The 13,999-nt window shown below is 44.6% G+C and overlaps 1 protein-coding gene across 5 annotated transcripts in view; it reads right to left on the bottom strand.

The window, feature by feature from the left end:
* The window catches only part of LOC136502161 (disease resistance protein RGA2-like), a 43,613-nt gene that overhangs the window by 14,049 nt on the left and 15,565 nt on the right, over positions 1-13,999 (bottom strand). For 4 of the 5 annotated variants that reach the window (XM_066497635.1, XM_066497634.1, XM_066497633.1 and 1 more), the window contains exons 3-5: positions 5,680-7,792; positions 5,493-5,525; positions 1,570-1,924 (exon numbers count right to left, since the gene is read on the bottom strand). In XM_066497635.1, coding sequence (XP_066353732.1) covers positions 1,570-1,924; positions 5,493-5,525; positions 5,680-7,792 — 2,501 coding nt within the window. Of the gene's footprint in view, positions 1-1,569; positions 1,925-3,390; positions 3,502-5,492; positions 5,526-5,679; positions 7,793-13,999 lie in introns of those variants that run through there. The other variant, XM_066497637.1, reaches the window with a different exon arrangement.

Below are 13,999 nucleotides of genomic sequence, written 5' to 3' on the forward strand. Positions count from 1 at the left end.
TATTGGTGCAAAGTATCTCTTGGCTAATCCTGTGTTTCATGCTCGAACAAAGCACATTGAGATAGACTACCATTTTGTAAGAGAACAAGTTGGATCCAAGTGTCTAGATGTTCGATTCATCAGCACCTCAGATCAAGTTGTCGATGGCTTCACCAAAGCACTCCCAGTCAGACAAATTGTCATGTTTAGAAACAATCTCAACCTCACCGATGCGTTGTGATTGGGGGGGTATCTGATAAGTGAGACCGGAATTTCCAAGTGATGCACGGCACGTTGGCTTCTGTTGTTGGCGTGATTAGTTTGTTCCCCAAGACAGAAGGATACGGCTCCATAGAAATAGGATAGGATATACCCCAAGCTGTTGTAATCTTTTGTTGTAAGTTAGTTGTTAGTAGATCCTTGTTGTACAAGTTGTAAGCGCCACGCTAGGGGCTGTTCCTAGCTATATTAACATGGAGCCGTGAGCCCGAGAAGGCATCACGTTATAGCCATTCGCACAGATGGGATTGTTGACGCTAAAACACACCGTTAACGAGCAGTTCGCAAAGGTGCACTACTACAATAATTCCACCGTCGGGCCTCAACCCTTCATCACCGTCGGCTTTGCTCGCCGACGGTGAAAGGTGGATAGTAAAAGTGGAGTTCATCACAAACCGGTGGTGAAAAACAAATAAAAAATTTAAAAACTAGCCATGCACACCTTGCCCATGCTCCCATCATCGACCTGGCCCCCACGTCACTATCATCGTCCTCGCTCCTGAGAGGGCCACTACACCGGAGGGTGGGAGGGCACCCCCGACCATGCAAGATCTGGCCACGAATGAGGGAGATAAGAAAAATGGCACCTAGCTAGGGTCATCTATGATTTTTGTGATTGAGTAACACATGATCAATATTCAATAGGACTAACATTGTTTGCTAGTATACAAGGTATTTAGTTCTATGGATACAAGGATGGACGTCGACAAAGGCAACGTGAAGATCAAGTGATCAACACCTCAAGCAAGGGCATAAAACACTATTGAAGACCTTAGAAGGCATGCATGAAGAAGAAGCCCGGATATGAGGAGACGCGAAGGAAGAGAGCCATTTGGGCTTTCCACAAGAACACAGGAAAACTAGTGGTGTCCCTGGCAGAGCACCGGATAATAGGGTTAATATAGACCCTGATACATGGAAAACTCCGATGGTGTTGGGTTGGCGACCACCAGAGCTTAGGCTCTAGGCTGATAGCTGGGCAGTGAAAATTAAAGTTTCTACATAAGGTTTTCAAGCACTGAAAGAACATGCACTGTCCAGGGTCAATATTGATCCTTTGTGTCTTGAGCGCTAAATCACCGAAGTCACACACATCGATCCAACCGATCGGATCACTAATCACCCGCTGAATCGAATCCACGATACTAACCTTAAATGTTTGAGAAGATAATCACTCCATTAGTGGAGATGGCTATACATATAGAGCCTTATAGGCGTATATTAGAAGGGCCACATAGGCGTATATTAGATGGGCCTTCATATACTTAACAAGTTCGAGTACCATAGCATGAGAGATACTATAATTTGTACCTTTTATCCTGTAGGAATTCTTTGAGTTGAGCGATAAGTTGCTCAATGGGTTGCTGACTGGGATAAGGACATCCAACTTGATCAAATATGTCTTCGATGATCCCTTTGTTATCTGCATGTCTTTGTGACACCAGAACAAAAGCACAACATTCGAATTGATTTCTAATCTGTTCGTAGATTGCTTTGGCGATACTCGTCTTGCCTAAACCTCCAATTCCACAGATGGACACCACCTGTAATTGTTTCTTGCCCGTGTCTTGGCCACACATTAGCATTTTGATGATTTCCTCACGTGGCTTCTCAATTCCAACAAGCTCACTATCATTTTCCGGGAATACAGGCTCGCTATCTACTTCTGCAAAGTAAAATTTACAGTAGAATGTAAATTCATGTATATATATCACTATACACGTGGTTAAGGACTATGAGTATATATAAAAGATAGAAAAGGACCGGTTGCTTCAAGGTCCATGGAGATGTGCACGTGCATGGTGCATGGACATCCAAACAAGGTGTACTGTCCTAGATGGACATGGTTTGGTGCTGTTGCAACAGGTGCCGGACCTGGGTGTCGGGCTGTCAGCCAATAAAAAAGAAGACTGAGGGAGATCTCGGCCGATAAAAAGGAGAAGGCAGCAGAGATCTTCCTAGAAAACGGCAGGACAGAAGATGAGAAGAACAGGCAGCAGGACGGCGCGCTGTTTAGGGTTTATAAGGATTCAGAGAAAATCCTTGTGCGATGCTTATGTGATGCATTTTTTGGACACATATTCAATAAGGATTGATTCTCTCAAGTTGATGTATCAGTAATCTCTGGCTCCACTCTTTGCTTGTCGTTTTGCATGCCTGGCTTTTGGTTTTAGATTCATCTCTTGTTCTCGAGTTTAGATTTGTTTTGATCCACCTAAAACTATGCTAGGGCACCGTGTTATTGATCTGAGAAATTTGATTGACTAATCTTTTACATTTTTTTGTTTAATCTCGAAGTTAGGTTTTGATTAATTCTCGTCACCATCTCGAGTTCTAGACCTCCGATTGACATGATTCTAGTTGGGTTAGTTCAAATTTTCATTTACTTTAATTTGTAAAAGTTTGAGGTCATTCAGAGGAAAAAAAAAATTCTCCGCAGCTGTGTCGCATCCGGCTTCCGTTCGACACCACTCCAATGATCTCCACATGGCATCTTGAACTCAACACGCATTCCTTGGGCGAACGACCAGCCGAGCACTTAGGGATTGCTCTCTCACACAGATGATCTGCAAGACTGCAACAAGGGCATTCCTGTGTGCACACGTGTTGATCATGTGTCACATTAAAGATATTGTGCGGCGCCTTTGCATATAATTTTTTTTCTCAACCGGAGCTATGGATGTTTTTTTCGAGATTATTTTTAGTGGAGGCATAGTATTCTGTCTAGAACTTTAAACGAGACTTATAGATTTGGTGCTTGGAGGAAGTGTTAAAATTTATTTTTGGCTTCCGCAATCATTCGACCCCCCTCTAAAGCCTATTCTAATGTGAATCGATCCTACAACTGTAAACCTAAAAACGTTGGATAGGGGAACTCTTAGAGGAGCACCATATGAATATGAATAATGATGTACTCCCTCTATTCCAAAAAAGAGTGTAATTGTAGCTATAGTGCTTAGTCAATTTATCTTTAGTTTGATCAAATTTTTACAAAAAAAATTACTGATAGTTATGATATCAAATAAGTAGCATTAAAATGGAATATGTTTTCATAGTCTATCTATTTAGAATCATAATTTCAATATTATATTTTCTATAAACATAGTAAAATTTAAAATAATTTGACTTCAACCAGATTTAAAGTTACAATCATTTTTTAGGACGAAGGAAGTAGCATTTAACTATCTGTCTGCCCACTCGGGATGTCACTGCCAACAAGGTCGTCGTCAGCAGCGGGGTTCACTGCAGAGAGCCAATTAACGCACGTGTCAATGAGGCAAAGACGAAAGACGACATATGCACGAGGTTCTTGAGGTGGCTAGGATTCCTAATTCTAATCTAAATAGATCCTTTGATCCTAAATACTAATCTTAATCTAAATAGATCTCTCCAATCCTAAGTAACTCGAATAGGAATCCTAATCCAAATAAAAATAAATTTAAAATTAGGCAAATCTTATTTTTATAATCATATATCTCTTTTTATCTTAATATTAGACCATGAAAGTTTTTTTTTGTTCATGCTCCTTTTTTTTCTTTTACTCCCTCCGTTCCTTAATATAAGCCATATAGATTTTTAAAGAAAATTCCAAAATATAGGTTCGTATCAGCTCCCACGCCGATGAGTTTGGAAACCTTCCCACCGTACATAGCATATTTCCTTTTTTTCTTCGGTCTCACATCCTTCCCTAAGCCGTGCGTTAATATTGGTGCTAAAAACTATATGCCTTATATTAAGGAACGGAGGGAGTACTATTTTTTTCTGTTGGGCTTCCACTTCATTTTTTTTCTTTTCCCTTCGGGTCCCTGATTATGCGGACGTACATGGCAACAATTACGTCATGCTATCTCCTGGATTGTACAATTCCTTTCCTATCCCAATACGCCGTCTTTGAATCGAATACTTATATATATTTCAACAATTGAATCAACAAAACTATCGTGTCATCTCTCTTTCGTCAGGATGTTTCCAATTTGCTTTTCCATTATTTTTCCACGCCACATTTTTTTTGGATGGATTTGTTTTCCCTCACGTGATGTTTCTCCGTTTTCCCTACTTAATACTCCCCCCTTTTTTCCACGTATTTTTTCTTCCATCTTTTCTACATGATATGTTTTTTTGGCTTCTTTTTTCTCCACTATACATGATGGTTTTCCGATTCTATATGGGATGTGATTTTTTGTTTTTTCTCAAGGTGGTTTCCGATTTGTTTGGTAGTTTTATATTTGTTTTGGTGATTTTTATTTGTTTCCCTTACGGAGATCAGTGTTTTGTTTTAGCTCTGTATAAATGTTTTTTCTATGAAACAGGTAAACCGAAAGCAATGAGATAAATTTTGGCATGACACGATTTCTTTTCTTCAGTTTTTTCTTGCACGTACTTACGTACATGATGATTTCTGATTTATTTGGCAATTTTTCCTTCTGCTTTTTTTCCAACGTACTTAAGTACACGATGGTTTCATATTTGTTTCATGTACGGGAGGATCAACACTTTTGATTACCTTTTTTTTCCATGTGAAACAGGTAAGCCGAAGGCAATGAAAAAAAATTGGTTTGTAACTGGTTTTTTAATGAGCAAATTGGAAATAATTATCTTTTTTACTCATAACTTTTTCATTTTGAGTTTGGAACTGTAAAACATTCCTTAACACTGCACTATTCATATTATGCCCTAGCTGTCCGAATCTATTCGCGATGCTTGTGTAAGCATGTGGCTTGCCTTCAACCTTTTTAAAGTCATAACTCCTTTTAAACTCATAATAAATATACTCGATTGTCACCAATTTAAATTAACTTAATCTCTTGTCAATTTTTCATACAGTGTTTATTTGATTTAAGATTGGATCAAACTCACTGAAATTCTACAAAAATGTACAAGCACCGAGTAATAAATAGTACGCCCTGTTGCAATGCACGTCCACGTTTTGCTAGTAGTACTCGCATTTATGTCTCCAGACCGGTTTATTATGAAAATATATTCCATAATTAATCTAATGATATTTATTTTGTATCATAAATGTTAATATTTTTTATAATTTTGGTCAAACTTAAAAGAATTTGGTTTCTTGAAAAGTGAGAATTCCATTCTTTTGTGGGCGGGCAGAGGGAGTTGATTCGAAGTAAAATTTACTATAGAATATACTGTGGCAGCCATGGTTAAAAACTAGTAACAAGAAAACATATGTAGCTAAGTGCTGAGCATTTGATGTATTAGCTTGATTAACGACATACCTGTAGACACACTCAGGATGTCAGTGCCAGCATCTGCAGAGAGCCAATTAGTGTACGTGTCAGTGAGGCAAAGAATAAAGATGAAACAGCCATTCTTAATTAATAATTAAGGAAGTAACTAGTTAGAACTCAGACAAATGAACAGCTGAGTAATTGATGATGGACTTTATTAACAAAGTAATTTTACCTTCCGAGTCTAGCATCGCCTCCATCTCCCTAGGATAGTCTCCATCTTCTGCATAGGGTTTTAAATTTACATGCCGAATATGGCTGATTTTTTTCCACTCGGTGCTACCCGGGTAAATTGATTCGAGTAGCTTTATGGTACAGTACAGTGTCAGGTACCTTGGACATACACATTCCAAGTATCCAGGCAGAATTTCCATCCTGTAGTCCTCTACCACAAAGCTATCGAGTGATGGCACGCCCTCCAATTCTATCAGTTTTGGGCAGATCTTGACTGTAAGCTTTTGCAATCTAGGCAGATTAGCTATCCTACTGAGCTTTGTGCCAATCCAAATGTCTAGTTCAACAAGAGATGAAAAGTTCTCGAGAGATTCCAGCAGCCGAGCACCGGTAATGACTAATCGTCTCAAAGCCCTTGCATGGTAGGAAAGGCCAGGAGGAAGATCCCTCAATTTGCAGCTCTTAAGAAGAAGCACCTCCAATGCTGGCATGGCTTGCACGTCGTCATTCCACTCCCATTCGCTCCAGTCCACCATGTCGTACAATACCAGCTCCTGCAGTCTGGGAAATGCATATCCTAGACTGCGATGATGCAGGAATTCAGGTCCAACATGTCTGATGTGTGGTGCTTTGTTGATTCTCAGGCGCTCTAAAGTGGGCATCTGACACAAGCCATCAGGGAGAAGGGTGCAGCTAGCCAGGTTGTGTAGCCGCAGATACCTCATCCTTACAAAAACCGCCGCTTTTGGCGCCCACATCCAATTCGGTAGCCGACGCCCAATGTATTCCTCCATTACCAAAGTCTCTAAGCAGGGTGGAGGGGTTAAGTGCTCGTACACCTCCTCGATTAGCTGCTGCTGCTTCTTCAAATCGGATACATTTGCATATGTTTCTGTGCTCATGTTGTTGCAGCTCAAGTGCAAGTAGCTAAGGTGATTCTTGCTGATAATAACCATGTCCTCTGCTGCAGACAAATAGCTAGCATCCACCTTTTCTATACCTTGTAGCCTCAGGCTCCTTAGTTGATATAGAGGAACTAGCTCTCCCAAACTGCACCAGCCCTGGCCCTTCATGTCATCTGTGTCTGTGTGTACTGGAAACCCAAAAAGTGACCTCAAATTTGTTAAACTACCGAAACCCCTCGGGATGACATCAACACTTGATCCAACCAAATCATGGGATCTCGGTTGCCTTAGTTTTATAATATTGCCCGGAAGCTGGACAAACTTTTCACAGTTGACAATTTCAATGTGCTGTAGGAACTTCATTCGATCTATGTCACTTGGAAGCCTGGATATATCCGAGTCATACAAGTACAGGTACCTCAGATGCTTAAGCTGACACAGCGAACTAACCAACCTATCGGATTCTGAAAGCCTGACCATATGCAGTACCCGTAGACTGGAAAAACTACCCAATGAATCACCAGGCTTGAAGTTGCTTTCGCAATTTATGATCAACACTCTTAGAGATACCAGCTTCTGTAAAGCAGCCCATTCTACTGGTATTGATACAGTTGATTCTATAGACAAACGCCGTAAGAATTTTGATTGACCACCAGTGCTCTCAATTTGCTGCCCCCTCTGAACCACCAACGCTTCTCCACGAGCCATATACTGAGCAAAGGAGTGGACCACACCGTGCATGGTGCACATGTATCCAGTAGTGGAAGAGATGGGTTCTATAAGGTTCCGCTTCATTAGCTCTAGGTAGTTCCCTATTGCTATGTCTTCTAACTCATGCTCATGTGAACTAGTGGTACTGTTCTCATCCGGAGGTTGAATAAATCCTTCACTGACCCACATTTCAGTAACTGTTTCCTGTATAATTTCTTGACCTTCAGGGAAGAGTGAGCAATATAGAAAGCACTGCTTTAACTGAGGAGTCAAGTCCTGGTAGATCAAGGAGTATAACCAGCAGGCTAGCTCCGCAGGCAGTCCAGGCGGCAGTCCAGTCAGTGACCATGCAGAGTTGTTTAAAACACTCGCCCACTCATGCTCACTTGGGTATCTCGTGCTTAAAAGTCCTCCCACCAATTTAATTGCAAGTGGTACGCCAGCACACCTTACAAGAATTTTCATCCCGATGTCATTCAGCTGGTCAACTCTGTCAACCTGCAAAAAAATAATTTAAGGCATCTTATTTCTGACAACATACTACTTGTGTTATATGCTTTTTCTTAAAAGTAGAGTTTATTCTCCTTTAAGAAAATAATATACTGCTTACTTATGTACATTATATTTTCATCCAAATATGATTTGATAACGCTTATGTACAACTATATATTTTACAACATACAACAACAGCAAGGCTTTGTTGTTGTTGTTGTATGTTGTAAAATATATAGTTGTTTCTTTTTTTTTTTCCTTCTTTCATTCTTTGCATAAGCATATATAAACTGTACGTTAGCTAATATTTTAAAAGTGGGCACGTCATATTGTATTTGTATACTTAATTAAGCAAGCCTTTGTTTAGAATAGAAAAAAAATATCCAAATGAGCTTTATCTCGTAACATTTCTATAGAATTCTTACACTGGAAATGGAGCCTAATGTTAAATCTGGGACTTGGCCAGTTGGTTGTATAAGCTGAGCTGGTTCTATAGGAGGGAGAGAATTGATGGAATTGTTGATTAATTGCTAAGCCTCATACAATGCTTGTGGACAAGAAGCCTCCCATAGAGCAACTCCAAGAGACTCTCCATATCCTTCCTAATTGCTAGTAATAGAGATTTTGATAAAAAAAAATACCCTTCAATAGCTTCTTTATTTGGTTATCCAAATATAGCCATCTTCTACTCTGAATTTCCTGCTAGCCAAAGATAGAAAACAAGAATAGCTCTCTAGAGTGCACACAAGATATAGAAAATCTGTTGGGGAGAGCGGAAAGATGTAGAAAACGATTTTTATACAAATGGCTCTCCGAATGATGACTTAAAGAGTTGATTTACAAAGACTCTTGAAGATGCTCTTAGAGATAAGGCAAGTTGGTACATGGATCCTCATCTACCATATCTGTAGAGATCCCAATAAACTGTAACATTCCCTGCAGTCACAGACGGTGAGATTGGAGAATAACTTGAAGGTTTTTAAGCCGACGAGCTGACATCCCCAGGTAGTCATAATGGTCGATGTGCCGCAGATGTTGTGGCCGGAGTGCTCAAGCAAAGCGACAGCCCTTTTTGCCGATACGATGTATCCGAGCGTGGGGCGAAGTAGCCATGGTCAAAGAACCCGTGTGCTAGAGATAGTCGTGGTCGATGTAGGAATTGAGGTAGTTGATATCAAGGTGGTCACACATGAAGCCACGGGCAAAAAAGGGGCGCCATGGTGATGACAGACGTGTCGAGGCAGTCATCATGGAAGGGGGCGATGCCGAGGTCGACGCAGTCAGGGCCATCGAGTCAGGTAGTGTCGATGCAGCCAAGTCGTCATTTTCGAAGCGTGCACCGGGGTTGCCAGGCTCGGGAACGTATCGTAGACCAAGCCACACATCAGTGTTGCCAATATTGGACATAATAGGTCGAGCACATTGGAAGGACTAGCATAGAGGGTCTCGAAGATGAGATTGCGGTGCGCAAGACAACAGGGGTAGAAGGTGCCACTACAGCCCACGATTATTGAAGTAGATGAAGTAGGTAGGGAAGAGACGATGACGCTGGCGACGTGGTTGTGCTGGACAAAAGAGAAGCAATGTGGGAGTGGATGCTCCTCCCAAAGGCGAGTAGTCCGGGCAGACACGTCTGCCCAATGGTAGTGGTCTGGACACAAGGTACCGAAATAGCAGTAGTGCTTGATGTCGGCGACGGAAAACTCGAACAACCTGACGAAGACCAGGTGCAGATAGATGTCGCGCAAGAGGCCTAACCGCACGGGCGAAGAGGTAAAGGTCGTCGTAGTCAACACCAATGTCAGAGTAGATACGTGTGAGGTCGACGGGTGGTGGGCAATTCAGCCCCGAATAGCGATCATACAAACAAAAAAGGATACAAGCAACAACATATCAAAACCGATGGTGGCAGACGGTGACGGGGTGGCCCAGCAAGAGATGTCCTCTGGTGATGCACGCGGCGTGGCCCGATGGCAGGCTCCTGAAGTGGATTAGACAAATCTCAACAGTGCACGAGGGAGCGACGACGCAAAGACGATGCGGGTTAACGACGAGTTCCCTGCGCGGAGCAGTACCAGGGCAGGGTGGGTCGACAGCAGTGGAGGAGGGTGCCGCGACACATGGTCGGTGTGTGACTTGGTCCAATCGCCACCATGGCAGCGCAAGAACAATTTGTGGCCAGGCTTGGCCACCATCACAATGACATGGGCACGAAGCGTGGTCCAGTAGTGAAGATCTTGATGGAGAAGGCCGGTGGAGAGAAAAGGTACTTGGTCCACATGTGGCCAGACCTAGCCTTCGTCAATGGCTATCTGAGCTCCTTCATGGAGGCACCACACGAGGATCACCTCACGGCGGTGATACGGTGCTACGCTATGTGGCGGGGACATGCACTCGAGGACTCTACTACACCCGAAGGGCGGAAGGACAAGCGCAAGAGCACAACCGCCATGTCGTTCTTCCTCGAGGGAACATCATCACTTGGAAGTCATCAAAGCAAAAGGTTGTTGTTCTATCCTCTTGCAAGGCAGAGTACATCGCAGCAGCGACGACAGCCTACCAAGGCGTCTGGCTCGCTTGGTTCATCAAAGACATGGTCAGCGTTGAGCCTGGAGCACCAGAGCTGAAGGTGGATAATCTATCTACCATGGCTCTTAGCAAAAATCCCGCCCATCACGATCAGAGTAAGCATATTGATGATCGTCTTTAGCCACATCTCAACTGAGAAGCAACTAGTGGACATCTTGACAAAGACACGGGGTCATCTGCGGTTCATGGAGCTATGCGGATTGATTGGCGACATCACCTTCTCACTACTATAGAAATGGCTTTGTGAGACACTGCCCAAACATTAATGGAGACGGTCACAAAATGCAACTATAGGATTTTCGGAGACGGTTATCATAGGGTAGAAACCGCGGCATGCATTGTTGTTCGTCGGATGTCACTAAGTATGGGGTCTGCGGTGGCTAGGGTGGACTCAAGAACACATAGAGGACGCAACGGTTTATCCTGGTTCGGGCTATCGGGGCCCTATGTCCACCAGTAGATGTTTCTTGTATTCCAGAGCACCCAAATCAGGGGGTTACAATAGAGTGTAAGAGATTTGGAAGGGGATCGCTCGGTGCTATCCTAGGCTCGTCGGCGGTGAGGTCTTCCTCATCGGAGAGGAAGAAGACGATTGTGGGGAGGAGCTCTCGATACTCCTCTCGGGGTGGCTATGCTCTCGGTGCAGAGCTCTGAGTTGTCGTGAGGACTCTGTTCGACTGGCTTCATTCTGTTTGCCTCCGTCCTTCTCCCTCTATAGGATCCGACCTTCCCTTATATACTGAGGTAGGTCAGGTACATGGCGGTTTGGGGGCCATTTAGTCTATGGTCTACATGCGCCGGAGTCCAGGAGGGCACTACTGCGGCGTGGATGGACCTCAGCATTGTTGTGGAGTAGATAAGCCCTAGGCGTCGTCCGGTTGCTCTACTTTGATGCTCTAACCGTCAGGCCTTGTCGGCTTGGACCGGATTCCACCAGGTGCACCTTCCGGAGGCTTCCTTGGTGGCGAAGGCGTCTGGATTTAGGGGCTGACGAGCGGGCCTGGAAGCCCCTTGAGCCCCTGAAGCCAGCAGAGGGGTTTTGTCTCCTTGTGTCACACCCCGTGCGTGACTTTGTCGGAAGAGTGGGTGACAACGCTGCGCCCGTTGGGCAGCGCCGAGGAGTCCCCGAGCCTTGGGCGCTCGAGCGCTGGGCTCTAGCCCAACCCTTGGCTTGCACTGGAGGCAGAGCCAAGGATCAGGCTCGAGTTGTCGTTGATCAGGAGCCTGGGGCTCGGGCGAACCCCCGAGTCCTGAGCAGAGGCCGAGAGCGTGTTCGGGTTCTGCCCAATCCTTGGCCGAAAGGTGCGTGCGAGCGCACCTGATGGGTGTAGCCTCCGAGCCCCCGAGCGATCCTGGAGGGATCGGTCGGGGGGGGGGGGGAGTCCTTCGGTCGAGATCCTCTAACCCCGGGACTTAACATATCCCTGTGTTATGGTTCTGTCAACGGTCATTTTATTTACAGAGGCGTTCATAATTGCCCGTCTCACAAAATCAATTTACGGAGGCAAAGTTTTATTTACGCAGGTGGTCAAATTTTGCCCGTCTCCTAAAATTGACTTACGGAGGCAGACCTCTTAAGAGCCTGTCTCCAAAAAATAACCCGAGGCCCAAAAGAAGCCCGTTAACTACCTATGTATATATAGCGCAGTTAGGATTTGGACATCCTCAATCTCTCCCTCTCACACAGTTGCCTCTCTCCCCTTCTCTCTCTCCCCCCCCCCCCTCTCTCTCGGCGCATGCGCAGGGGCACGCGCGGCAGAGTCCTCTTCTCCTCTCCCGGCATCCTCCTCTCCCCTCCATGTCCCCTCTCCCCCAGCATCCTCTCCCGACTGTGGACCAGGGGGCCGCGCCCCCAGCGGCGGATCCAGGCATCGCGGGGGTCCACGCGCCGGCGGCTAGCGTGGGCACAGCGATGGTGGATCTAGGACAACACGGGTTTGCTTGGGCTTGACGACAGGCCCTGTATGGGCTCATCATTGGGCACGGCTGATTTTTTTTAATTTTTTTAATTCAATTTACGTAGGCGGGCATTGTGCCGCCTCTATTAACAGCCATTAACGTAGGCAGACTGCCTGCCCGCCTACATAAAGTCATTTTGCCCGCCTGGGATAAGTTTTCTGTAGTAGTGTCCTCGAGGGAACATCATCACTTGGGAGTTGTCAAACCAAAAGGTTGTTGCTCTATCCTCTTGCGAGGCGGAGTACATCACAGCAGCGATAGCAATCTGCTAGGGCATCTAGCTCACTCGGCTCATTAAAGACATGGTCGGCATCGAGCTTGGAGTACAGGAGCTGAAGGTGGACAATCTGTCGGCAAAAACCCCATCCAATCAGAGTAAGCATATTGATGATCATCCTTGGCCACATCTCAACTAAGAAGCAACTAGCGGACACCTTGACAAAGGCACTGGGTCGTGCGGTTCATGGAGCTGCGCAGATTGATTGGTGTCACTGCAATCGGTGAAGATGGCATGGCCTAGGGGGGGTGAAATGTCGAAATCTACTCCAGCACTTCACCGTAATATCTTTCATTTAGTTTGTTAGCGTGTCATCGAGTCTGTACAAAGCTTTGTTTCCGGTTTTCAGTTAGCTAGTTGTGCATGCTTGTTTTGGATAGCAGCAAGCGACGTGCTCGCGCGGCAATGGCAGGTCATGGGATGGTATGGCAGTAGTGCGTTCATGCTGCACGATTAGGAGGGAGCACCTCCCAGTTCTTGCATGTAATTTCCTTTATATTCAGCAATTAAAAACAGGAAACACTGCTAGTTGACAGCACCAAAACATCTGAGTGTTTCTGCGTGATCTTTCAGTTCAGCTGAACGTGAGTACTTGAGTGCGTCTTCCACGCTGGCCGGCAAAGTTTATCACCAGCGTTCCAACAATATATACTGGACAGATTTTGTGCTGGTATAGATGTGGTTGTTTATAATCATAGTTGACGATGGTAGAAGTGGATTGGGTAGGTTTTGTTTGTGTAGGCATGGGACAAGGTAATGGAGCCTTGTTTGGATACATTAGCTCATAGTAGTTAGCTTTCTAATAGCACATGGCTAATATTAGCTGGCTAATAATTGGCTAGCTACCTATTAACTGGGAGGGTGTTTGGATACACGACTAATTGATGAGATAGTTATTTCTCCACCTATTAGCTGCTATTATCTGATTTGGTTCAACTAGTGAGATAATTGTTATCTAAAGGTTCCGCTCTGAAGCTTTCCTGCGGCGGCAGGTAAGAGCTCTCGTTTGCTCTGTAAGATAATTTGCTGCTCCCTTTTGTTTGCTTGCTGCAGATTAAGATCGGCAGCTAGTGAGACTGGCAGCTAGTACTGGCAGCTAGTGAGACTGGCAGCTAAGTCACTTGCTGGTGCTGTAGCAAAATGGCCTAGTACAAAATTGTCAAGTAGTGGGCTGCTATCAGCCATATCCTTGAGGACATAGGAGTAGTACATTTTGTACCTTATATGGTACTTGTAGGTTGTACATATACTACACCAAAAGGCAATGGAAGTTAGTTCAGCCATTCACATTTTCAACAGCAGCCGAGCTGCTGGTGTTGTGTGTGCGTGTGTTCCTGAGCTCAACCCCTTCTTCTACCTCTAGTCATATATAGTGAGTGAGTGTGCTG

This window comes from Miscanthus floridulus, chromosome 13 (genome assembly GCF_019320115.1).
Source record: "Miscanthus floridulus cultivar M001 chromosome 13, ASM1932011v1, whole genome shotgun sequence".
NCBI classification, from domain to species: domain Eukaryota; kingdom Viridiplantae; phylum Streptophyta; class Magnoliopsida; order Poales; family Poaceae; genus Miscanthus; species Miscanthus floridulus.